The sequence below is a fragment of the Choloepus didactylus genome, chromosome 2 (assembly GCF_015220235.1).
Source record: "Choloepus didactylus isolate mChoDid1 chromosome 2, mChoDid1.pri, whole genome shotgun sequence".
Taxonomy (NCBI): domain Eukaryota; kingdom Metazoa; phylum Chordata; class Mammalia; order Pilosa; family Megalonychidae; genus Choloepus; species Choloepus didactylus.
Genome location: NC_051308.1, coordinates 158,822,683 through 158,842,096, shown reverse-complemented (window position 1 = coordinate 158,842,096; position 19,414 = coordinate 158,822,683). Strand labels below are relative to the sequence as shown.

Genomic DNA, 19,414 nt, shown 5'->3' with positions numbered 1-19,414 from the left:
CATCACATGGTGATGTCTTCTCCTTTCTCTTCTGGGTTCCACTGGTTTCAAGGTTCCATTGACTTCTGGCTTCTGGCTCTTATCCTTGACCTTCTCTTTATAAGGCCTTAATAGGATTAAGACCCATCCTTATTCAATTGGCCATACCTACTAAAAATAATATCTTCAAATTGTCCTATTTACAATGATTCATACCCATAGGAATGGGATTAAGAACATGTTTTTTTCTGGGGTACATAACTCAATTTGCCACGACACTCAAAAAATAATTTGTTCAATGAATGAAAACTCAGTGTATATTTAAGAAATGAAGAGAAAGCCAATGTAGAAGAGAAATATTATGTACACTCAAAGATAGTGGATGAGTGGAAAGAGGAGTAATGAAAATGCCCCCAGGGCCTTCAATTATGCATCTCTCATGCCCTTTTCTTTTAGAAAGCATGCACATTAAATCTTAAAATCTTTTTGTATTTTAATCTCATAAATATCACTTATGATAGTTTGAAATCAAATCAGAATTGTTAGTACAAAATAGTAAAGACAAATAAAATAAGAAGAAAAACAGATCCATGTTTTCAGCTTATGGACTGGCAAAAAAAAAAAAATAGTTCATTTGACCATAGTGTCTGGCACATAGTAGACATTAAAGTAAGCAGTTATTGATTCTGAATGATCTACCCAAAACAGCTCTACCTACAAGATTCAGAACTAAGAGGCACAACACCTAGCTTGAGTCTATAACTGTATTTATTCAAGATAGTGTAGCATAAGCAGTGCTTCACAAATTTTAATGTTGTATCACCTGAGAATCTTATTAAAATGCATGATCCTACTCAGTAGGTCTGGGGTAAAAGCTGAGATTCTTTATTTCTAATAAGCTCCCAGGAGATGCCAATACTGTTTGTCCACAGACAATATATGGAATAGAAAGGGCTCTGGTACCGGATCCCTTGAATTTGAATCCTGGCTTGCCACTTAGTAGTTTTAATACTTAGGCAAGTAACTTAACCTGTATGGGTCTGTTTCCTGAATTGTAAAATGGGGATAATACTAGTATCTGCCTCAATAAAGTTTTTGAGACAATCAAAGGGTTAATACACTAGAAGAGTACCTATTCAGTTACTAAGGACTAGGAATTAAGCCTTCCTTTCTTTTTTTCTTTCTCTCCTCTCTCTCCCCTCTCTTCTCTCTCCTCCTTTGTTTCTTTTTCTTTCTTCCCTTTTTTCTTTTCCTTTTTGTATGATTTTCTTTACACATTAAGAGCAGATTTTTAAGCTTGTGCAAAAATAAAATTCTTTCTCACTATTGTTTTTAGAACAATTTAATTCTACATGTTAACAAAGGAAATGATCTAGTATATCTAGCAATAAATAAGCTTGCTTATTAAACAGGATATATGATCTGTACATTTTCTGTCATGTTTCAGTGGCATAAAGACACTGAAGGCAAAGAGAGAAGGCAGTTAAAGCAGTTACCAAAACCCTTAGTCACATGACAATTATGTTGTATGATGTGATGATTAGAAGAGAAAGATGAAGTTCATTTTTGAAAATGAATTCTTTTTATAGATGACAAAACAAGCAGTTTCAGATTTACGAATATTGAAAGCTGAACTGGCACAGAAGAAAATTAATACATCTTTGCCATCTCAATTAGGTATGTTAACTTTTATTTGTCAAAAAATTAATATTTATTTGAACAGATTTGTTTAACCACCATTCTCCTTGGCAATGTTTTATATAAATCTTTTTGTTTTTGTTTTATATAAATCTTAAGGTTTATGTTTCTTCACTTTTTATGCAGGTATTCAAGTGTTTCTGAAAATATTATGTGTAACATAAAGCAAAATAGTGATTATTTTTGAAGATTTCAAATCTATTGTATATTATTTTATAGTACTATATTTTATAATTACTTTTCATTCTTAAATGATCCTAAAATTTAATAGCAAATGATTTAAAATCTAATTATTAAACAATTATATTTTCATAAATAAAAATATATTTGCATGTAAGTAGACTTAATTTCATTTAATTTTTTCATTGTATTTTAATTAAAAGCAATCTGGAAATTAAAAGAATAAGGACATTGAACCTGCTAAAAAGCATCCAGAGCTGTGATAGAGATTATTATCTAAGAACTTAATTTTTTAATTAATTTATTTTAGAAATAAAAAGACAGTAGTGATACAGAATATATTATGGAAAATGGTTGATTTTACTCTGCCATAAACAAGTGCGCAAATAGGAAATATAATATACTCTTAACAAATGGTTGAAACATCTTTTATTCCAGCTTGGAGGGGAGAAAATATACAGGGCAGACAGGATTTATATAAGTCCAGAGTACAAGGTTGCAGATTTTTAATCTTAGTATTTACAGGAACTAATATAAATGCAGCACAATGTTGTTTTTAATTGTGTTGTTTTTAACTGTCTTGAGAAACAGAACAGAGATTTCTGTACATTTAGAAAAGTTCTTTGCCCAAAATTTAATTTTCAGAAAGAGGAACATTTATTAAGAAAACAATTAGTGTCTTTAGATAATTAAAAGAAAAAAGAAAAATTTGACCATGAAAAGACAACTAACCAAGAAATAAATTAGAAATATTTAAAAATGAATGAATATGAATAATAGGAAGGGTAAATGACAGTGGACAAATCAGTTTCAACAAGTTATTCTTATTATAAAATTTCAAATATAACCTCATAAAAATATAATTTAGTTGAAAATATTAGGTACCTCTAACCTAATTCAAAATATTACTAAGTTATCTTCCTTATATTTCATAAGCACTTTAAATCCTTTATGTTCTTTTTTTTTCTTACTCATTGTCTGGAAGTTTTAAGTAAGTTTAGTTCAAGTGCCACAAAAAAAAAAAAAATGAGTGCTATCTGGAGTCAGAAAGCAAAAAATTACTAACATCAGTTTGATGACCTTAAAGAGGAGACACTACGTTGCAGGTTTTAATTTAAAATGTTTTGGAAAGAATGTACAGAACAAACTGCTTCTCAAAGATTAGGTTTAAGAAAATCTATTTAAGCAAACAATTTCTACTTCAAAATATACATATTTGAAAAACTGATTTGTAAGCATATATTTTATCATGGGGAAAAATGAACACATTGAAATGCTGAAAGCAATTGTTCCTAATTAAATTATACTGTTAAAACATCTTGCAGAGGAATATTTAAAATAGTAAGTTGACTTGTTTCCTACTTTTGTGTTCATAGAGCACCAAAATATATTAATACATATTTATTTTTCAAATTGAAACAAAGCATTTATTTTTATCTGTTTTTTGAGAATCTTAACTAAAGTGTATAGCAATATGACAAAAAAATGTATACATATGTTAATATTTATCTTCTCAAGAGACTACATCAATTTACAAAGATCATTTTTCTAAATCTTAATAGTTTGATAAAAGATGCTCATCTCTGTCGCAAAGTTGGTTTTAAAACTTTCCACATTTCTTCAGTTTGCTGTTTGGCTACAGCATCTCCAGAGTAGTCAAGACAGTTTCCATTCCACATGCCAATGCCATGTAAGCCACGGTTTTGTATATATGCTGCCTTTAAAGAAATGCTCTTAGGGTTATCATACCACACTTGATGGAAATGGCCAGCAGGATCCTATACAAATAAATTAAAATGGAATTTGAAGTATTCAGAGGGAAATTTTTTTTCTTAAATCCAATGATTCAAAAAGGATACAATGGGGTGATAAGTTTTGGAAATGGATGGTGGTGATGGTAGCATGACACTGAATATAATTAACATACTGAATTGTATACATGAAAGTGGCTAAAATGGGAAATTTTTGGTTGTATGTTACCAGAATAAAATTTTTTTAACAACTATAGAACTGTACAGCACAAAGAGTGAACTCTAATGTAAACTATGGACTATAGTTAATAATATCACTGTATTAATATTGTTTCATGAACTGTAACAAAGCTACCACATTAGTACAAAATATTAACATTAGAGAAAACTATGTGGGGGCAGATATGGGAACTTTGTACTTTCTGCATGATTTTTCTGTAATACTACCACTGCTCTAATAAAACAATTTTTAATGAAACAATGAAATAATAAAAATTTAAGGGCACAATACTTTCCAGCTCTATTATTCCATGGTTTTATTTATAATACTTTCTAGACATTGTGATTTGTGGTACTTTACACTAGAGATTACACAAATGAGCCTCCAAATATACTCTATTTTAGATCTCTCTCATCCCCTAAGACTGACTCCTTCCTTGATTTGATCCAATGATTATCAACCAAGATGCACATATGAATCACTTACGAGCTGTTAGAAGTACAGATTTATGGGCCCCACACCACATGACACCTAATGAATCAAAGTTGTTCCAGGCTGGTGCTAGGACATATGTTTTTGTTGTTTGTTTTCTGTTTTAATGTTCCATTAGGTCATTCTGATATGCAGCCAAGGTTAAGGATCACTGCCATGGTCCTCTAAAACCAGCTTATACTCTTTTGTATTCCCTACAGTTCCTGGAAGTGTACCTAGTTAGGAGCTCAACAGATAAATTTGTTTATGATGAATCAGCCAAATCAAAAGGTAATTGAAGTGGGTGGTGGTGGGGGTACCTCCTTCTTTAGGTCTTACAGAGTTGATTCAAAGAGCCTATCTGGTCTGGACTCCATGGGTGACTTACACAGACACCTGTTTAAGAACCATGAATTAGACTCTGGTGTTATGCTCACTTTCCACCTATGAAGTTCTCTCTAGCATCATCTGCCTCTACTAGCACCAGCACAGTCTCGCTCAGGAGACACATGAGCTAATGGATAAAGTATAAATGGAAAAAGGAAAGAAGAAGGGGCAGACTAAGCAAAAGGGTAAAGGAAGGGGAAAAAGATAGGAGGTAAAAATAGACTGACCCGTGACTAAAAATAATTTACTGATTTTTATATACATCTGGGAAACTATTTTTAAAGGCAATTCTAAATGAATACAAGTAATATTTTTATTTATGGTAGCCCCACTGGAATTACAATAGTTTTCTAAGGTGACTGCTTTGAAGGACAATAGTCAATGGTAATGAAAAAGTTGTGGCAGATTTTAATAGACTCATTACATATAATCAGAATCTTGAGAATTAAACAAAGCCACGAATGCTCTAGTAACAGCTGCAATTCACTATTAAAAGCAATTTGGAGAACCTGTACCTGAATACAGAAAGATCTAATTTTGAAGATTCAGGGCAAACTCAAAGGCTTGCATCTTTGAATTTACCATCATTCTAGCTAGTAAATTGAGCCTTTTTTGACTAGTAAATTGAGCCTTTTTTGACAATGTTAAGAAATTTCAAGTGCCTTGAAAAAGTGGAGGATCCAAGGACAAAAAATCGAATATATGTAAGATTTATTTGTGGATTGTTATGGTATCTATATGCCTTTTGGAATACTAAGTAGAACATGAAGTTGCTATTGCTGAGACAGCATAAGATAGAAAGATTCTCATAAATACAACATAAACTTGATTTTGGATGATACAGAATTTTACAATGAATGAGAAGAGGAAGAAGATAGTTATAACTAGATTGTTTTCTAAAGTACCATTTAAATGGCCTTCAGACCCAACAAAATATTTCCTGAATTCTGAGACATTAAAGATCATGTTCCTGCATCTTCTCACTCGTTAAGGAAAAAATAAGTCAGAGATTACAAAAATCATCACATAGTAGAGTATACTACAATTCTGTATATTTTAAAATTATACATAATTGGTTACTGCAGCTTTTACCAAACTAATATCCACAAAACATTGTTCCCGCTGCATGTTTTTAAGAATGCTGTGAAACAGGATTCTAGAATGCTATGAAATAGGGTTCTGTGTTAAAAAGATAGATTTATGTACTGCAGCACTTATCAAATCCTTTAATATAAATCTCAACAGAGGTATACAGTATATTTTCCAAATATATTTGGCCAAGGAACACGTGTGTGATTGGGTATATGTATGTAATATTAATAGTTCCTAGAATAAACTTCTGTGAAATACTGTTTGGCAAAAACAGGATTATAGTATATTCTAGTTCAACTAATAGGTATATACCTTAGATTCTAAAATTTAGAAAACTCTACACTGAAGCTTTCTATATAATGGATATAGAAACATATACGTATATATCAATTACAATTTATTAAATATGGTGTTTGCAGTCATTTTTGTGAGTATGAGACATTAGTCAGGAATATAAACTCTTGATAGAATTAGCTTTTGTATCATTTTAGGGCTCCTTTTAAAGTAACATAATCTAAAGTAAATTCAAAGATTGTACTTAGATTTTTGAAAAAATCTAAGGAAAAAGTTTTTATTATGCTAAAGTTAAATTATGAAAAATATAACTTTTCTTGGCCCCTTTGGTATAGCAATTCCTATTTATCAAATATCAGCTGACAGAATTGCTATTCATTATTTTATTTCTTCAGGTTTCCTTTTTGTAATATTTTTCTGTCTCCAATTTTAACATTATTTATAATTTGTCTTGCTAATATCACATAGTTTACCTGGATGCTGAAATAAATTTGAAATGATGTAGTCTTTCCACTGAGTATCCATGATGAGGTATCTCCTGTTTTCTGCCTCATTCCTCCCCATGTAAATAAGCCTTATCAGAATTTTTAGGCTACTTTCAAATGGAGACATTCAGAGCTGGTAACCTATTTTGGCCCAAAGCCCTTTCAAAAGGCAACATAACTGTCTAGTATTAAGGAAATCTTGTTTGTGATATACACACTTTTATAGCATCACCTAAAATAACAAGTGGCCCTAGCAGAGCAGTTCCACTATTAGCATAATTTGAATTTCTCACCAGGGAACTGAAGTGCCGGATCACACAGATTCAGTAAGTTTACTCATGTAAAGAGCAGTCTACATTTGGTGCCTCAAAAGAAAACAATAGAAATTCTTAATGTCAAATATCTAATTATGAAAATATCCAATTATAAAAGCTAATAGAATAAATGTACATAGCTTGTAAAAAGTCTTACTTTGTAGTTGTAATAAGGAGCCTGCTGATCTTTATTCCATTGACTTCCAGAAATAGAACTATTTACTTGCTTCATGATAATTTTATAAGGCACCTGATGTCCTGCAGCATCACTACAAGGAGCCCCTCGGAAAGGGACTTTTGCAATGGTACATACGTGATCCTAAAAATACAAAAATATTCATTTTATAGAGTATCTATTAAGCAAGTCTTAGGAACCAAATCAGAAAATATGATAAAATACTATTTGTTAGAAATAAAATATATGCTATAAATAGATAACCTGACTACACAGAATATAAACTTAAAATTTATTATTAAATAAAACGCATAATATTTAGAAGCCTTTATGGGATTAAACAAAGCCTTTATGGGATTAAACTTTTGATCTGAAACTAGTTCAGAAATTCTAAGTAAAGTTTATATATTTCTAACAAAACAAAACAGGCTCTAAAAAATATTACAGAAATACAAAAAATTATATAACAAATGATGTGATGTGTTCTTACCTCAGATAGATTCAGACAAGTATAATCGTAACCATACCAGGGAATACCCATTACAAGTTTCTTAGGGTTAATGCCCATCTTGATGTAGTCATCATATCCTAATTCAATAGAGACAGAAAAAAACATATTTTTTTCCTCTTCTTATGTCCGGTAAGGTACACATATACACTATGCAACAACTCATAATCTAAGTTTGTAAAAATAGGTACAATCTATGCAAAATACTAATATAGTGTTTCTCTAATATATTATAGAAGTCTTAATAACTATAAATTCCATATCTTGTTTTCTAAACTATTCCTTTTTGAATAATAGAAAACATTCAAAACAGTTGTGATCAAATTGAAACAATTCACAAAATTTAATTCTAGGAAGAAAGACACCTCAGGAAAGCTCGTTAATTCTATTAACTGTTACATTATATATATGATATTCTATATTTAAAAGTTTTTAAAAAGTTCTGTAAGCCTGAAAACTTTCTGGCGGTGATAGTCTCAGAATTTCTTATAGAAAGCAGAAGTATTTCATGTTTTGCAAATATCCTATAAGTATAAATTACATTGGGGTCAAGAAATGGCCCTTTCTTACTCTGTGGTACATAATCTGTAGTTGTAGGAGACAAAGAAAAAAATGAACACAATTCCTGGTATTATCAATTCCTTCCTTGCCCAGTGCTACAAAATACATCTTCCTACCAAGACGTACTCCCAGATTAGCTAGAATAAAGAAGCTGAAACTTTATGGGAAATAAAGGAAGAAAGAGAAATGAGGGAAGGGGGAAGTGAATCTTAGAGTATTGACAGTAAATGGGCCAATTTGTTGTTTAAAAACAAATAGTTTAAAAACAAACATCCTTGTGCAGCTTGCTCTCATATGTTCAGAAGACAGAGCAATAGATGATGGATGATAGGGAGGGAGGGAAGGAGGGAAAGAAAGAAATGGTGGCCTGACAGGATGTTAAAGTGGGTGGATTGGGGTATCGGGGGAGGGGGGTCGGGGTATGCTGGAGTTCTGTGTATGGGGTTTGTATTGTTTTTGCAACTGTTCCTGTAAGTTTGAATTTATTTCAAAATAAAATTTAAAAAAAAATCCTTTAGCAATTTGTTAAATGGTACAGTGTAAGTAGTAGCACTATTATTTCACCAATGTTATGCATTAATTTTTTTTCTTGCTTTTTTATAATAATGGGGCCAAAGGAGACAGCCCTTGAAATATAATTACTAGTGTTTCCTAACATATATTCAGTGGTGTTCTTCATGATATTAATAATGATCCATGATAAGAGTTCCTTGGACAAGTAAGTTTGTGATATGCTGAGTTAAATATACCACAAGGCTTTTCAGAGCCTTTAATCTGTTAATGTGCACTGTTAAATATCCATGAGAGGGGTGGGGTATGCATCATTTCCGGGTTTGATGAATCTTTTATGGATAGAACACAATTATCTCTTCCATGAAACATAGTTTGGGAAACACTGGAATAAATAATAACTTTGTAATTTTCACAGAACCAAATTCAGTTATTTTTTTAAATTTTAAGTAGTATATGTTTATGGTCAGACTCTTCTACCCAAACAATTAGGACATGATAAAATGAGTCCAGGTTCTAAAATTTTGCCTCTGTATGAAAAAAATTTTTTATGAATCAATCTACAATTAAATCATTGCCACTATGTCAGAAATTTTAAGTTGAGTCCAAAAGTTAGCAAGCAATCTTTTATTTAATTGGCTGATGGGATACAAACCAATGCAAACTATGGAAAGGATAATGCAATGGCTTTGGCTTTGAATGACAGGTCAGAAGTACTTTCAGATGGGAAAACAATTTCTAATATGCCATAGGTATTAATATTAAATGCCAAATAAGATAAACCCAATCCTATCAATCGTGTGGTAAGTATGCACACTAAAACTGTCAGTTATTAAATTATTTAACATTGGTTATTTCAACAAAACTATCCTGTAAACTTTAAAGCACTCCAAATTAAGTAGTTTTTATATAATGTTTCAAGTAGGCTTTAAAAATGGAAAGGTATACAGATAACTTAGAAATACTAGATGATATCTTAATGTTTGAGGTTCTAGAATTAACATTACTAATAAATGTTCATTTTGTTTATTCTTACCAATTAATGTCTGATTATAGGGAGCATTGGCTGCTGCAATACATTCTGACCAGACCTGACTTTGTTCATCATAAGACATCACAAAGAGAAAGTCACAAGCATCTGCAATTCCAGTATAATTATAACACCTTCTGTCTATGCTCTTTGGAGACCAAGCTACGTCAAAGGTTACCTGTGGAAAAATACATACTATTTTATGTAACATGATCAAATATGCATACTATGTCAGATGTTTTGTTGATTATGTGTTTTCTTGCCTCATATTACCAAGAATAAGAACTGCTTATAGTATATGAACTCAGGGTTTAACAGGTATAGAACAGTTCTAAGAAATATATTTTTTTGCCTAAACTGGACTGATACAGCCATATATTTGGATATACAATGACCAGGGCACTGTGTAGAAGAAGGGTTTTAAACTCAAATGTCTTCAGAGGCTAGGCTGGTAAATCAACTGATGGAAAAGAGACAGGTGGAATGACATTAGGGTATGGAGTGGTCCTGAGCCAACTAGAGTATAAAGTCACACTAAAAACATTCAAATACAAAAGTATTGTGCAGGCTAAATAGATCATCTGTTGCCATAAGCTGAATGTCCATGGTTTGGGAGTTTGAGACCTATGATCAACAATTATGTTAGTCAGTAGGTTTGGTCCAACATTATAGTTTGGGAATAGCAGTGTTTTATGACCACAGGTAAAGATTAATCAACTCATAGTGTTGAATAAATCACTTAAATTATCTTCTTTCATGGAAATATTCAGATAAAACTTGATATGTTTTCTTTCATTTTGAATAGCAAGCCAGGCTTCAACAAAGATGATTCTCTTTAAAATATTTATTGCCTTAAATATTAATTCGCCTTATTGTACGTGTGCAGATGTTCTAAAACTTCATTGAAGGTTGATTTTTTTCCTTAATTGGGCCCTCAATAAACACTGATTGACTAATTATAACCAAAAAAATTGAGCAACTTTAGGTAAAATTTTCATTCTGTGGCCAATTTATTCTAGCATAACTCTTGAGGACGTTCTCAAAGTTCTCTCTAATAATTCTGGGTATCAAAAGGCAATAAAGAAAGCTCTGCTTTCCAAGTACAATCTTTCCTCAATAGCTCTCATAAGTAGTTATGATGTGAAATTTTTACATACTGGACTCTATTTTATTACTGCCTCCAATTACACAATGGGAGATAAATTATATTAATAGCCAGAGGAAATCAATTACCTTTAAGCAGGTAAATCATTATGTAAGTCCTTATCTGTATCCTGAACATTAAGAGTATTTTAACCTGCATATCATGTCATGATTAATCTTACTTTCAAAAAGGTAGTATTAGTATACACACAAGAAATCAAAAGACTTGGGTTCTAGTCTTGGTTCTCTTATAACACTAGGTCTACGTCACAGCTAAGTCATGTAAAGCAAGTGAATCTGTTTTCCCACCTATAAAAATGAGGGTGTAGAAAGAGCTCTTTGAGAGCATTTTTGGCTCTTTTATTCTATGACCAAAATTCTGTAAATGTAAATCATCATCTTTTCCCGAAACTCAGTTCCCCCTCCTTTTTTTTTGGTCACTAGTTTAAGAACCTTTGGGCCATTTTCTAACTCTTTCCTCCTCCCCCTCCTCCACATCCCAAATCAGACCTCACATTTTCCTTTGGGTGATCTCTCACAGTTGTTCTTCCCCTTCCTTTCTATTATTCATTCAACAAATACTTATTGAATGCATTTTGGGTGTTATGGTATGCCATCATAGCAATCCAAGCCATAAATTCCTAGCTATTGGATTATTGGGTTAGTCCTTACTGGTCTCTCTTTCTTCTATAGACTACTTTACACACTACAGTAGAAAAATCTTCTCAAAACACTCTTCTACACATGTAACCGATTATGTACAGAATAAAATGCATACTACTCAGTCTGAAATTCTGAATCTTCCACAATCTGACCTATCACCTCTGCATCTGTATCTCCCACTAATTCACCTAACATGAACTTGACAAAGTAGCCCAAATTTTTCTATTCGCCCCTCAAACATGGAAATAGATATTCCTACCACAAGATCTTTGCTCAATCTCTTTCTCTTTGCCCTTTCATTATAGCTTAATCAGGACTGGCAAATGGGTTGTTTCCCACATGCCAACTCCAATCTATTAGTGACAGCTATTTAAGGAATGAAGGAAAAGATTGTAAGACCAAAGTTTCTGCGGAGAAGGGTGTGGTGGGGCCATGCCAGGTATTTGCTATTCTTGATCAAAATCATACTCATCTATAAAAGTTGAATTCCACACTGACAAACCTTCCCTAAGTTGCATAACACCATAATGATGTCAGTCTTCTTACGTTATTTGTTATTTTCTAAGTAGTTCTCAAATTCACGATGACCACCTGCAGCAGAATTACTATAGGTACTTGGTAAAAATACTCCCTAAGCTCTGTCTCAGATCTACTGGATTAGTCTGTGAGAATATTTTTAACAGCCACTCCCAGGTGATTCTGAGACAGGTTTAGGAATTACTGGTCCAAAATACTCATAATGCTGTATCTTGTATTATAATCTTTTAATACATAAGTCCTACTTAATTAGATTTAATTTTTTTTTTAAAGCAGGAATCATTCATTCACTCAATAAACAATTTTTATACATTATGTTAGACACCAAGGATCTGTTCCCTGCCTTCATTGTCTAGTAGTTCCTAACCAGAATTGGGCCCACCCGAAAGCTTCTGAATAATAATGTCTGGGAGTAGGTCCCCATGCATGTGTATGTGTGTATTCACTATTTTTTTAAGACCCACAGTTATCTTGATACGTAAGCAGACTTGAGAATATCTGATCTGGAGCCACACTATCTTTTGTCACCCACACATTTCCTAGCAAGATGCATTGTGCTATGATGTTCTGCATTAATCATGTTTTTTATGGCAATGGGGAACACAGTGTCTTTTGTCATAGATCTGACAAGTTGGACCTTTGAGCCTTTATTTGGCCTCGGATGCTATGCATGTAGTTAAGTCTATGAAGCAAGGAAGACACTTCCCCAGAACTACTCTACTCTTAGGCAAGAGCTATTTCTGTACTACACTGGAAAAAGCAGGGCCTGGACAGGTAGGCCCTCCCTGATTCTTGTTGCCCCAACTGCCTTTCTTACACTACTAACCCTGCTGCAAGGCAAGTAGATGGGTCAATCCCAATGTTGTATTTTGATGTGAGTAGAGTACAGATTCAGCACCTTAAAATCCCTCTAATAAAAACATCAAGTTACAGTTTTTTCAGGTAATACGTGCTGAAATTCTTTTCCGCTCCATTACTGTAAAACTGAGATTCTATTAGTCACACCTTCATAAACACATTTTGATAGAAAAAAATATAGAGCTTCCAAAAAATAACAAATAAAATTTTACCTGAGATCCCTCAATTTCACGATGGAAAGTGTCTGTAGTTTCTTTGACTAAAGCAGTTAATGCATCATATTCAGGAGATGAACAATTGACTTCCTGCTCTATGTCTATATTAATTCCATCCATGTATTGTGCTTTGGCCAAATTAATTTTTTGAGCTATCCAGGATGCTCTGAAAGTAGGATCAATGATATCCTTTACAGATACATCGCCTATGGAAGAAATATATATCTTTTGTGAAAATATGCTTTTTATAGTTTAATGACATTTACTTCACTAACCCATTCCCAAAATATCAAAATGACTTTAAAAATTTCATTATTTTGAAATACTAAGTCCCCAATTTAAGTTTTCCAAATGGAGAAATAATACACCAAAGTACCAGAAAGCCGTTATCCATTAATCTCCAATAACCATTCATTATTATTAAAATCATTCTCAAATTAGAAGAAGAAATTGTGGACCATAAGTAGTTAAAGACTATCATGGTAATTAGTCATTCACATTTTGCTCAAAACCATACAGTGGTTTATTTAACTCTTTAAAAATATTTGTATTTGTGAAATGAATTAAATAGTATCTAAGATTTTTAGGCTGCTAAAAAAAAATACCAGATAAACATAAAGAGGGAATTTTTTGGAAAGTCAGCACTATGGCAAATAATGCAGATAAATTTACCAATTGTCTAGTGTACCGGTTTGTATATATTGTGTCCCCCAGAAAAAGCTATGTTCTTTGATGCAGTCTTGTGGCGGCAGATGTGTTAGTGGGGATTAAGTTGGAACATTTGGATGAGGTTGTTTCCATGGAAATGCACTCCACCCAACTGTGGGTGATGACTCTGATTGGATAGTTTCCATAGAGGTGTGGCCTCACCCATTCAACATGTGCCTTGATTATTTACTAAAGCATTATAAGCTCAAACAGAAGGAGCGAGCTTGCTACAGCCAAGAGGGACACTTTAAAGAATGCACAGAAGCAGAGAGAGGAGCTGCAGATGAGAGACAGTTTGAAGACGGCTGTTGAAAACAGATTCTTGTTCTGGAGAAGCTAAGAGAGGACAAATACCCCAAGAACAACTTAGAGTGACATTTTTGAGGAACTGCAGCCTAGAGAGGAATGTCCTGGGAGAAAGCCATTTTGAAACCAGAACTTTGGAGCAGACACCAGCCATGTGCCTTCCCAGCTAACAGAGGTTTTCCAGACACCACTGGCCATCTTCCAGTGAAGGTACTCGATTGCTGATGTGTTACCTTGAACACTTTATGGCCTTAAGACTGTAACTCTGTAACCAAATAAACCCCCTTTATAAAAGCCAATCCATTTCTGGTGTTTAGCATTCCCCACAGCATTAGCAAACTAGAACAGCTGGATATCTGGTAAAAACTGTAACTTACCTTTTAGCACTACTCTGGCTCCTTTTGAATGAGCGTAGCACATAAGTTCTGAGTCATATTTTCCAAAAGTTGCCACAGTTGTAATCTGTGACCAGTCATAAGATTTCCAAGTTTTCTGTCCAACATCAAACACAAAGACCTGCCAGAGCAGCAGGGATAACACCATCATTTATTTATGCTGCCCATCCAAAATAACATGGACTAAAAACTGACCATAGGCCAGGCACTAATGGTGACACTGTGAGTACAATATCATTGGTAACAGGAGGAATTTGCCAGACCTAGAAAATAAGGAAGGGGAGACCAGGAAGTAACAGTGGCAACTGCTGAGGCCTGGAGGCAGAGAGAGAGTATGGTAGTTGTGTAAAGTAAATGTTAAAAAAAAAAAAGTAAATGTTAAAAAAAAAAAAAAAAAAAAGTAAGTATTAGCCTAGATTGTGGACAGATACAATGGTGAAGAACCTGAGAAAGTGGTAGGCAGGGGTCATACATGAAGGGCCCTGAAAGCCATTTTGGGAAGTCAGTAATTTATCCTGGAAATGGATTGAAGAGGGGCCAAACTGGAGGCAGAATATCTAATAGGGAAGCTGTTGGAGGAATCCAGGCAAGAAATGATGGTGATTACAACGAAAGAAGGAGTGGTGAAGATGAAGATAAGTGAACAGATCTGGGAGATCCTAAGGAGGCAGAATTAACAGGACTTTGTGACTGACTGAATAGGTAAGAGAGAGGGGAGGAGTTTGATAATACTTAATTTCTGGCTACTGCACGTGGAGCCAGATACTGCATTTACTTTGAATGTTTTCTTGGTGAACTCTCCTTATTAGAATAGTGCCCAAGTCACATTCTAAGATAGCTAATGGCATGTTTCTCCAGTACTTTTTTCTCACAGATAATTCTAGAAGCACAGAAGGCTCACTGATGATTTTTATTTTATGTCAAGTAAAGTGTTAATTCATTGATTCAGCAAATATATGTTGAATTCTAAACATGTATAGGAAGGGTAGTTTGCTAGGCACTAGGGACATAGAACAGGAGAGATAGGGTCCATTAAGGAGTTAATTATTAAATTATAACAGTGTTAGGGTTGCAAAGTGGGCATGAGAGCATATAAAGGGGACCTGGCCTATCCTGGGGGGTGGGGGAGGGAAAGCCTCCTTGAGGAATACACACACAAGAGGTGGGGGGGACAGTGGAAGGGTGCTTATGGACAAAGGAGAACATTCTCAGCAGAGGGAACGGAAAGCGCACAGATCTTGATATTTCAGACAAATTCTGTATTTCTGTAATGAAAGAAGGCCAATGTGGCTGGAGCATAGAAATCTGGAAATTATCAGATAAAACTGATAAGGCAGATGGAAGCAAAAGCAAGCGGGGCTTTGCAGACCACTGAGGATTTTGTACCATATTATGAGATCAGTGGAAAGCCATGAAAGAGTTTTAAACAATAGTGGAGCAGGATAAGATTTGCATTTTTAAAACCAGGATCCCTTGGCCACTGTGGGGGAGTGGATGGGAGGTATAAAAATTAAACCAGACATTTCTTAATTTTTTTCGATCTCCATTTTTTTACTTTTCAGAATTAACTATAAATAGCGTTAACTCATTTTTCTGCTAAGCAGTCACCCACTGAAATAAAGACTACAGAATGTGAAATGAACATCCTGTTTTCAGTCTTATTTCCATCACAAACCTTATCTCATTTTAATTTTGATATTAAGATTGACTTTGTTAAAAAAAAATACTCAGCACCTGTAATATAAGAGAAATTCTAAAAAAAATAATTGAACCAAATGAAAATATAAGGACAAAACCCATGTAATCTAGTCTTTGTGTTGGAAAAATATAGAAAAGGCCAATAGAGAAAAAGATCAATTTACTATGAACAAACAAACATGCATAATGCTGCCTCTTTATAATTCGTTTTCAAAATGCCCACAAATACTGCCTACCCCACTAAGAAGTACTACTTGGGTGCCTTAGTAAGCCTTTCATGTATCAGTGAGGTTTCCATACTGGGCAGGCTCTCCTCTCCATAAGCAGACTTTCACCAATTTTATTTCTTCTCCCAAGCAATCTATATGACTTTTTCATTGGCATTTAAATGCCCCAGCTGTTGCTAGACTAAGAACTAGGAATTGTTGCTAACTGTACAGAATTGTTCTTTGGACTAAGCCTTTTGACCTTCCTGACGTCCAATTCCCGCTACAGTCATCAAATGCTAGGCAGTCAGATTCTTTCAATATTGCCTTCATAGGGGTATTTGATGAAGTTACCAAAGGTCTTATAAATTGTTAGGTGGGTAGAAGGAAAAATTATTGAAAGATCTACTTTTAGCATCCTTCTTGGATGGTTTTGAGAGGCTGTACAGGAAACGGCTGGTAGGTGCAGAAAAGTAAAGGTAAGCAAAACTTCTACCTTCTAATTGTTAGGGTGCTGAGACAGTTAAACCAGGAAGTGGGTCGTGCTACTCAGGAATACCTAATTAACCTACCTTCCTTGCTTTTACACCCAGAGTCCCCCCACCCACCCCAAAAAAAGAGGCAGAACACGATAATGAAAGAAGCTTACATTTGGGGTCAGATCTGGGTTTGAATATTGTCTGCCTTTTTCCGGCACTTATAGGCTGAGTGACCTGGGAGGAGTTACTCAATATCTCTAAGCCAGAATTTCCTTATCAGTAAAATGGGGGTAACCCGTAAACAGGACGGCCCTCAGCGAGCGGTCAAAGTTGATTTCGGAGTCCACACCACCTCTTTTTAGGACTCGGTTCTACTCTAAATTCTCTTCGGACCTTGGAGACGAGACCCTAAGGAGCAGGGCAGAGGAGCTGACCTCGAAGTCGGGGCGGTGGCTGATCGGCCGGCACAACGCTTGCTCCTGGCAGGGACAGCCGGAGCCTACCCCCAGGGACAGCGCAAGGAACAGGAGCAGAGCTAGTCCCCGGGCGCAGTGCGGCGGGAGAGCGAGGAGGCGCCGGCTTCGGAGCTGCGACCGGGACATGCTGGCGGCACACCGGGCAGCCGGGACGAGTGACTGGCGGGCCCCGCGGGGCCTGCGGTATGGCGGCGTGGGGCCGACGGCGCTCGCGGGGCGCGGCCAGCGGGCGTGGGCGGTGCTTGGCGGGCGCCACCGCTGGGGGTAGGGATTGAGGCAGGAGAAAGGCCCACCCTGAATATCTGCTTTTGGTGAGCCAGTGCCTCCGGGTGGGGCAGACCGGGTAACTAAATTAAATCAAATGTCTATCATCTCTACCATTTATAAACCTTCCCAACCCCCGCCAACACACACAAACACTTTGCCCCTCTCTGGCTCGGTGTGGTGGTTTGTGTATTCCTTGTGGTGTCTGAAGGTAGAGGAGGCCTCCAAAATGGAGAATTTGGGAGTCTTGGAAAAGAGAGCTGAGCAACATGGTTGAAATGACCAAAACATATTTAAGATACGGATGTCTGTCTGAGAAGATGGCAGTTTGAATACGAGAAACTAATTTTACTTCCTCCCATGCTTAAACTCCAGTAAAAATGTAAGTCTACAAGGACAGCAATAAAATTTTGGAAGCTGAAAAGCACAAAGTGAGGTAACTGCCTCTAGCCGCCAGTAGTGGGGAAAGCTGAGAAATAATCCAATTTAAACTATAGAATCTTCAGAAAGATTCAGGAACTGCAAGTGAATTAGAAGTGAAATTCACAGGAATTGAAGGTGAAAGAATGGGGGGTGGGCACCAAAAATAAGGGGGATTAGGTGAAAACTGCTTAAAAGGCCTCTCTAGATCCTTTGCCTATTTTCATGTCCCTTAGCTATATAAATGTTTGTTGCTTCTCCTGTAGATGAACAGAACAAAATATTCTGACTTGCCCTGAACTTGCTTTAAAACTCCTCCAAAGGCATATATACAGTTCTCTCTGGAACTTGCAGCTAGAGAAGTGTAAAGCCCCAAGAAATATTTTCCATAGATTCTTCAATTATATATGTAGTGAAAAAAAAAAAAAAAAAGACTTGAATACTCCCAATGAAATCACTTTGCAACCTGAAAGTAACCTTCTAGTTATCAAGAGTTACATAAAAATTCCATTCAGATTATGAGAATGCCACTAATTTGCTCAAATGTTTCATCTGGTCTGTTGCAGTCATTTCTGGTTTCCTGGACTCCAGTCTTCCCCTCCTCTAATCCTTCCAATAATTCTACAATTTTCAAACATTAGTATTCATAAGAATCACCCAGATAGCTTCTCAAAATGGGGCCCAGGATATTAATTTGAAACAAGAGCCCCAGGTGATTGTGATGCACATGGATAGTGGCTTATAATTTTATTGACACTACTGTAATTCATGCATTCATAATCTTTCTAAATACAGTGTTTGTCATCTCACCACCTTTTCAAAAACTTTTCTCCATTTAGTAATAGTTTCTTAACCATTTTGGAGCTCAGTTTCTTTGAGGACCTACTGAAAACTATGGACTCTTTCCAGAGATGTGCTTATACATATTCATAAAAATTTGTGAACAGTTCTGAAATGTATTTATGGACCACTAGGGTACTTGATCTTAGTTATAAGGCTAAGAAGTGATTATTTAATTGTACATCCTTCAAGTGGCGTTCATAGTATTTCTTTTCTGCCAAAGTTTCACTTATGCCTTGTGTGCTGATATAGAGCTATGTATGTACCCCAGAAAAATATGTTCTTAAAGTTTATCCATACCTGTGGGTGTGAACCCATTGTAAGCAGGACCTTTTGATGAAGTTACTTTAGATAAGGTGTGACCCAACTCAACCAGGATGGGTCTTAATCCTATTACTGGAGTCCTTTATAAGCAGAATGAAATTCAGACAGAGAGCAAGCTGAAGGTCAGTGGAACCTGGAAGAGAAGGGAGAGGCCAGGAGAGGCCACCATGTGCATTACCATGTGACAGAGGAGCCCAGGGCAGAGGATCACCGGCAGCCAGCCCTAG

General features: G+C 35.2%; 2 protein-coding genes across 3 annotated transcripts in view; one reads left to right on the top strand and one right to left on the bottom strand.

Moving 5' to 3' along the window:
* SPATA1 (spermatogenesis associated 1) overlaps positions 1-1,656 on the top strand; it is a 91,772-nt gene extending 90,116 nt beyond the window's left edge. The window contains 2 exon segments of the mRNA XM_037826763.1: positions 1,569-1,624; positions 1,626-1,656. Coding sequence (XP_037682691.1) covers positions 1,569-1,624; positions 1,626-1,656 — 87 coding nt within the window.
* Positions 1,657-2,269: 613 nt separating this feature from the next.
* On the bottom strand, positions 2,270-17,551 carry CTBS (chitobiase). Of its 2 annotated transcripts, XM_037826765.1 has the most exons (8): positions 17,298-17,551; positions 14,463-14,601; positions 13,069-13,277; positions 9,662-9,833; positions 7,537-7,634; positions 7,029-7,190; positions 6,851-6,922; positions 3,498-3,635 (listed from the first exon to the last, which is right to left on the bottom strand). In XM_037826765.1, the coding sequence occupies exons 1-7, from the start codon at positions 17,463-17,465 to the stop codon at positions 6,890-6,892; spliced, it is 981 nt and encodes a 326-aa protein (XP_037682693.1). In that variant the 5' UTR covers positions 17,466-17,551; the 3' UTR covers positions 3,498-3,635; positions 6,851-6,889. The 2 variants fall into 2 exon arrangements, with proteins under 2 accessions (XP_037682692.1, XP_037682693.1); XM_037826764.1 differs by lacking the exon at positions 6,851-6,922 and having other exon boundaries at positions 2,270-3,635; positions 17,298-17,548.
* Between the last annotated feature and the right edge of the window lie 1,863 nt (positions 17,552-19,414).

Excerpts from the sequence above, each read along its gene's own strand:
- CTBS (XM_037826764.1), bottom strand. The coding sequence starts at position 17,465 with ATGTCCCGGTCGCAGCTCCGAAGCCGGCGCCTCCTCGCTCTCCCGCCG. Across the intron at positions 14,602-17,297 it reads GCCACCGCCCCGACTTCGAG|GTCTTTGTGTTTGATGTTGG; the intron begins GTCAGCTCCTCT and ends CTGCTCTGGCAG. Across the intron at positions 13,278-14,462 it reads AGCCAGAGTAGTGCTAAAAG|GCGATGTATCTGTAAAGGAT; the intron begins GTAAGTTACAGT and ends TTTCTTCCATAG.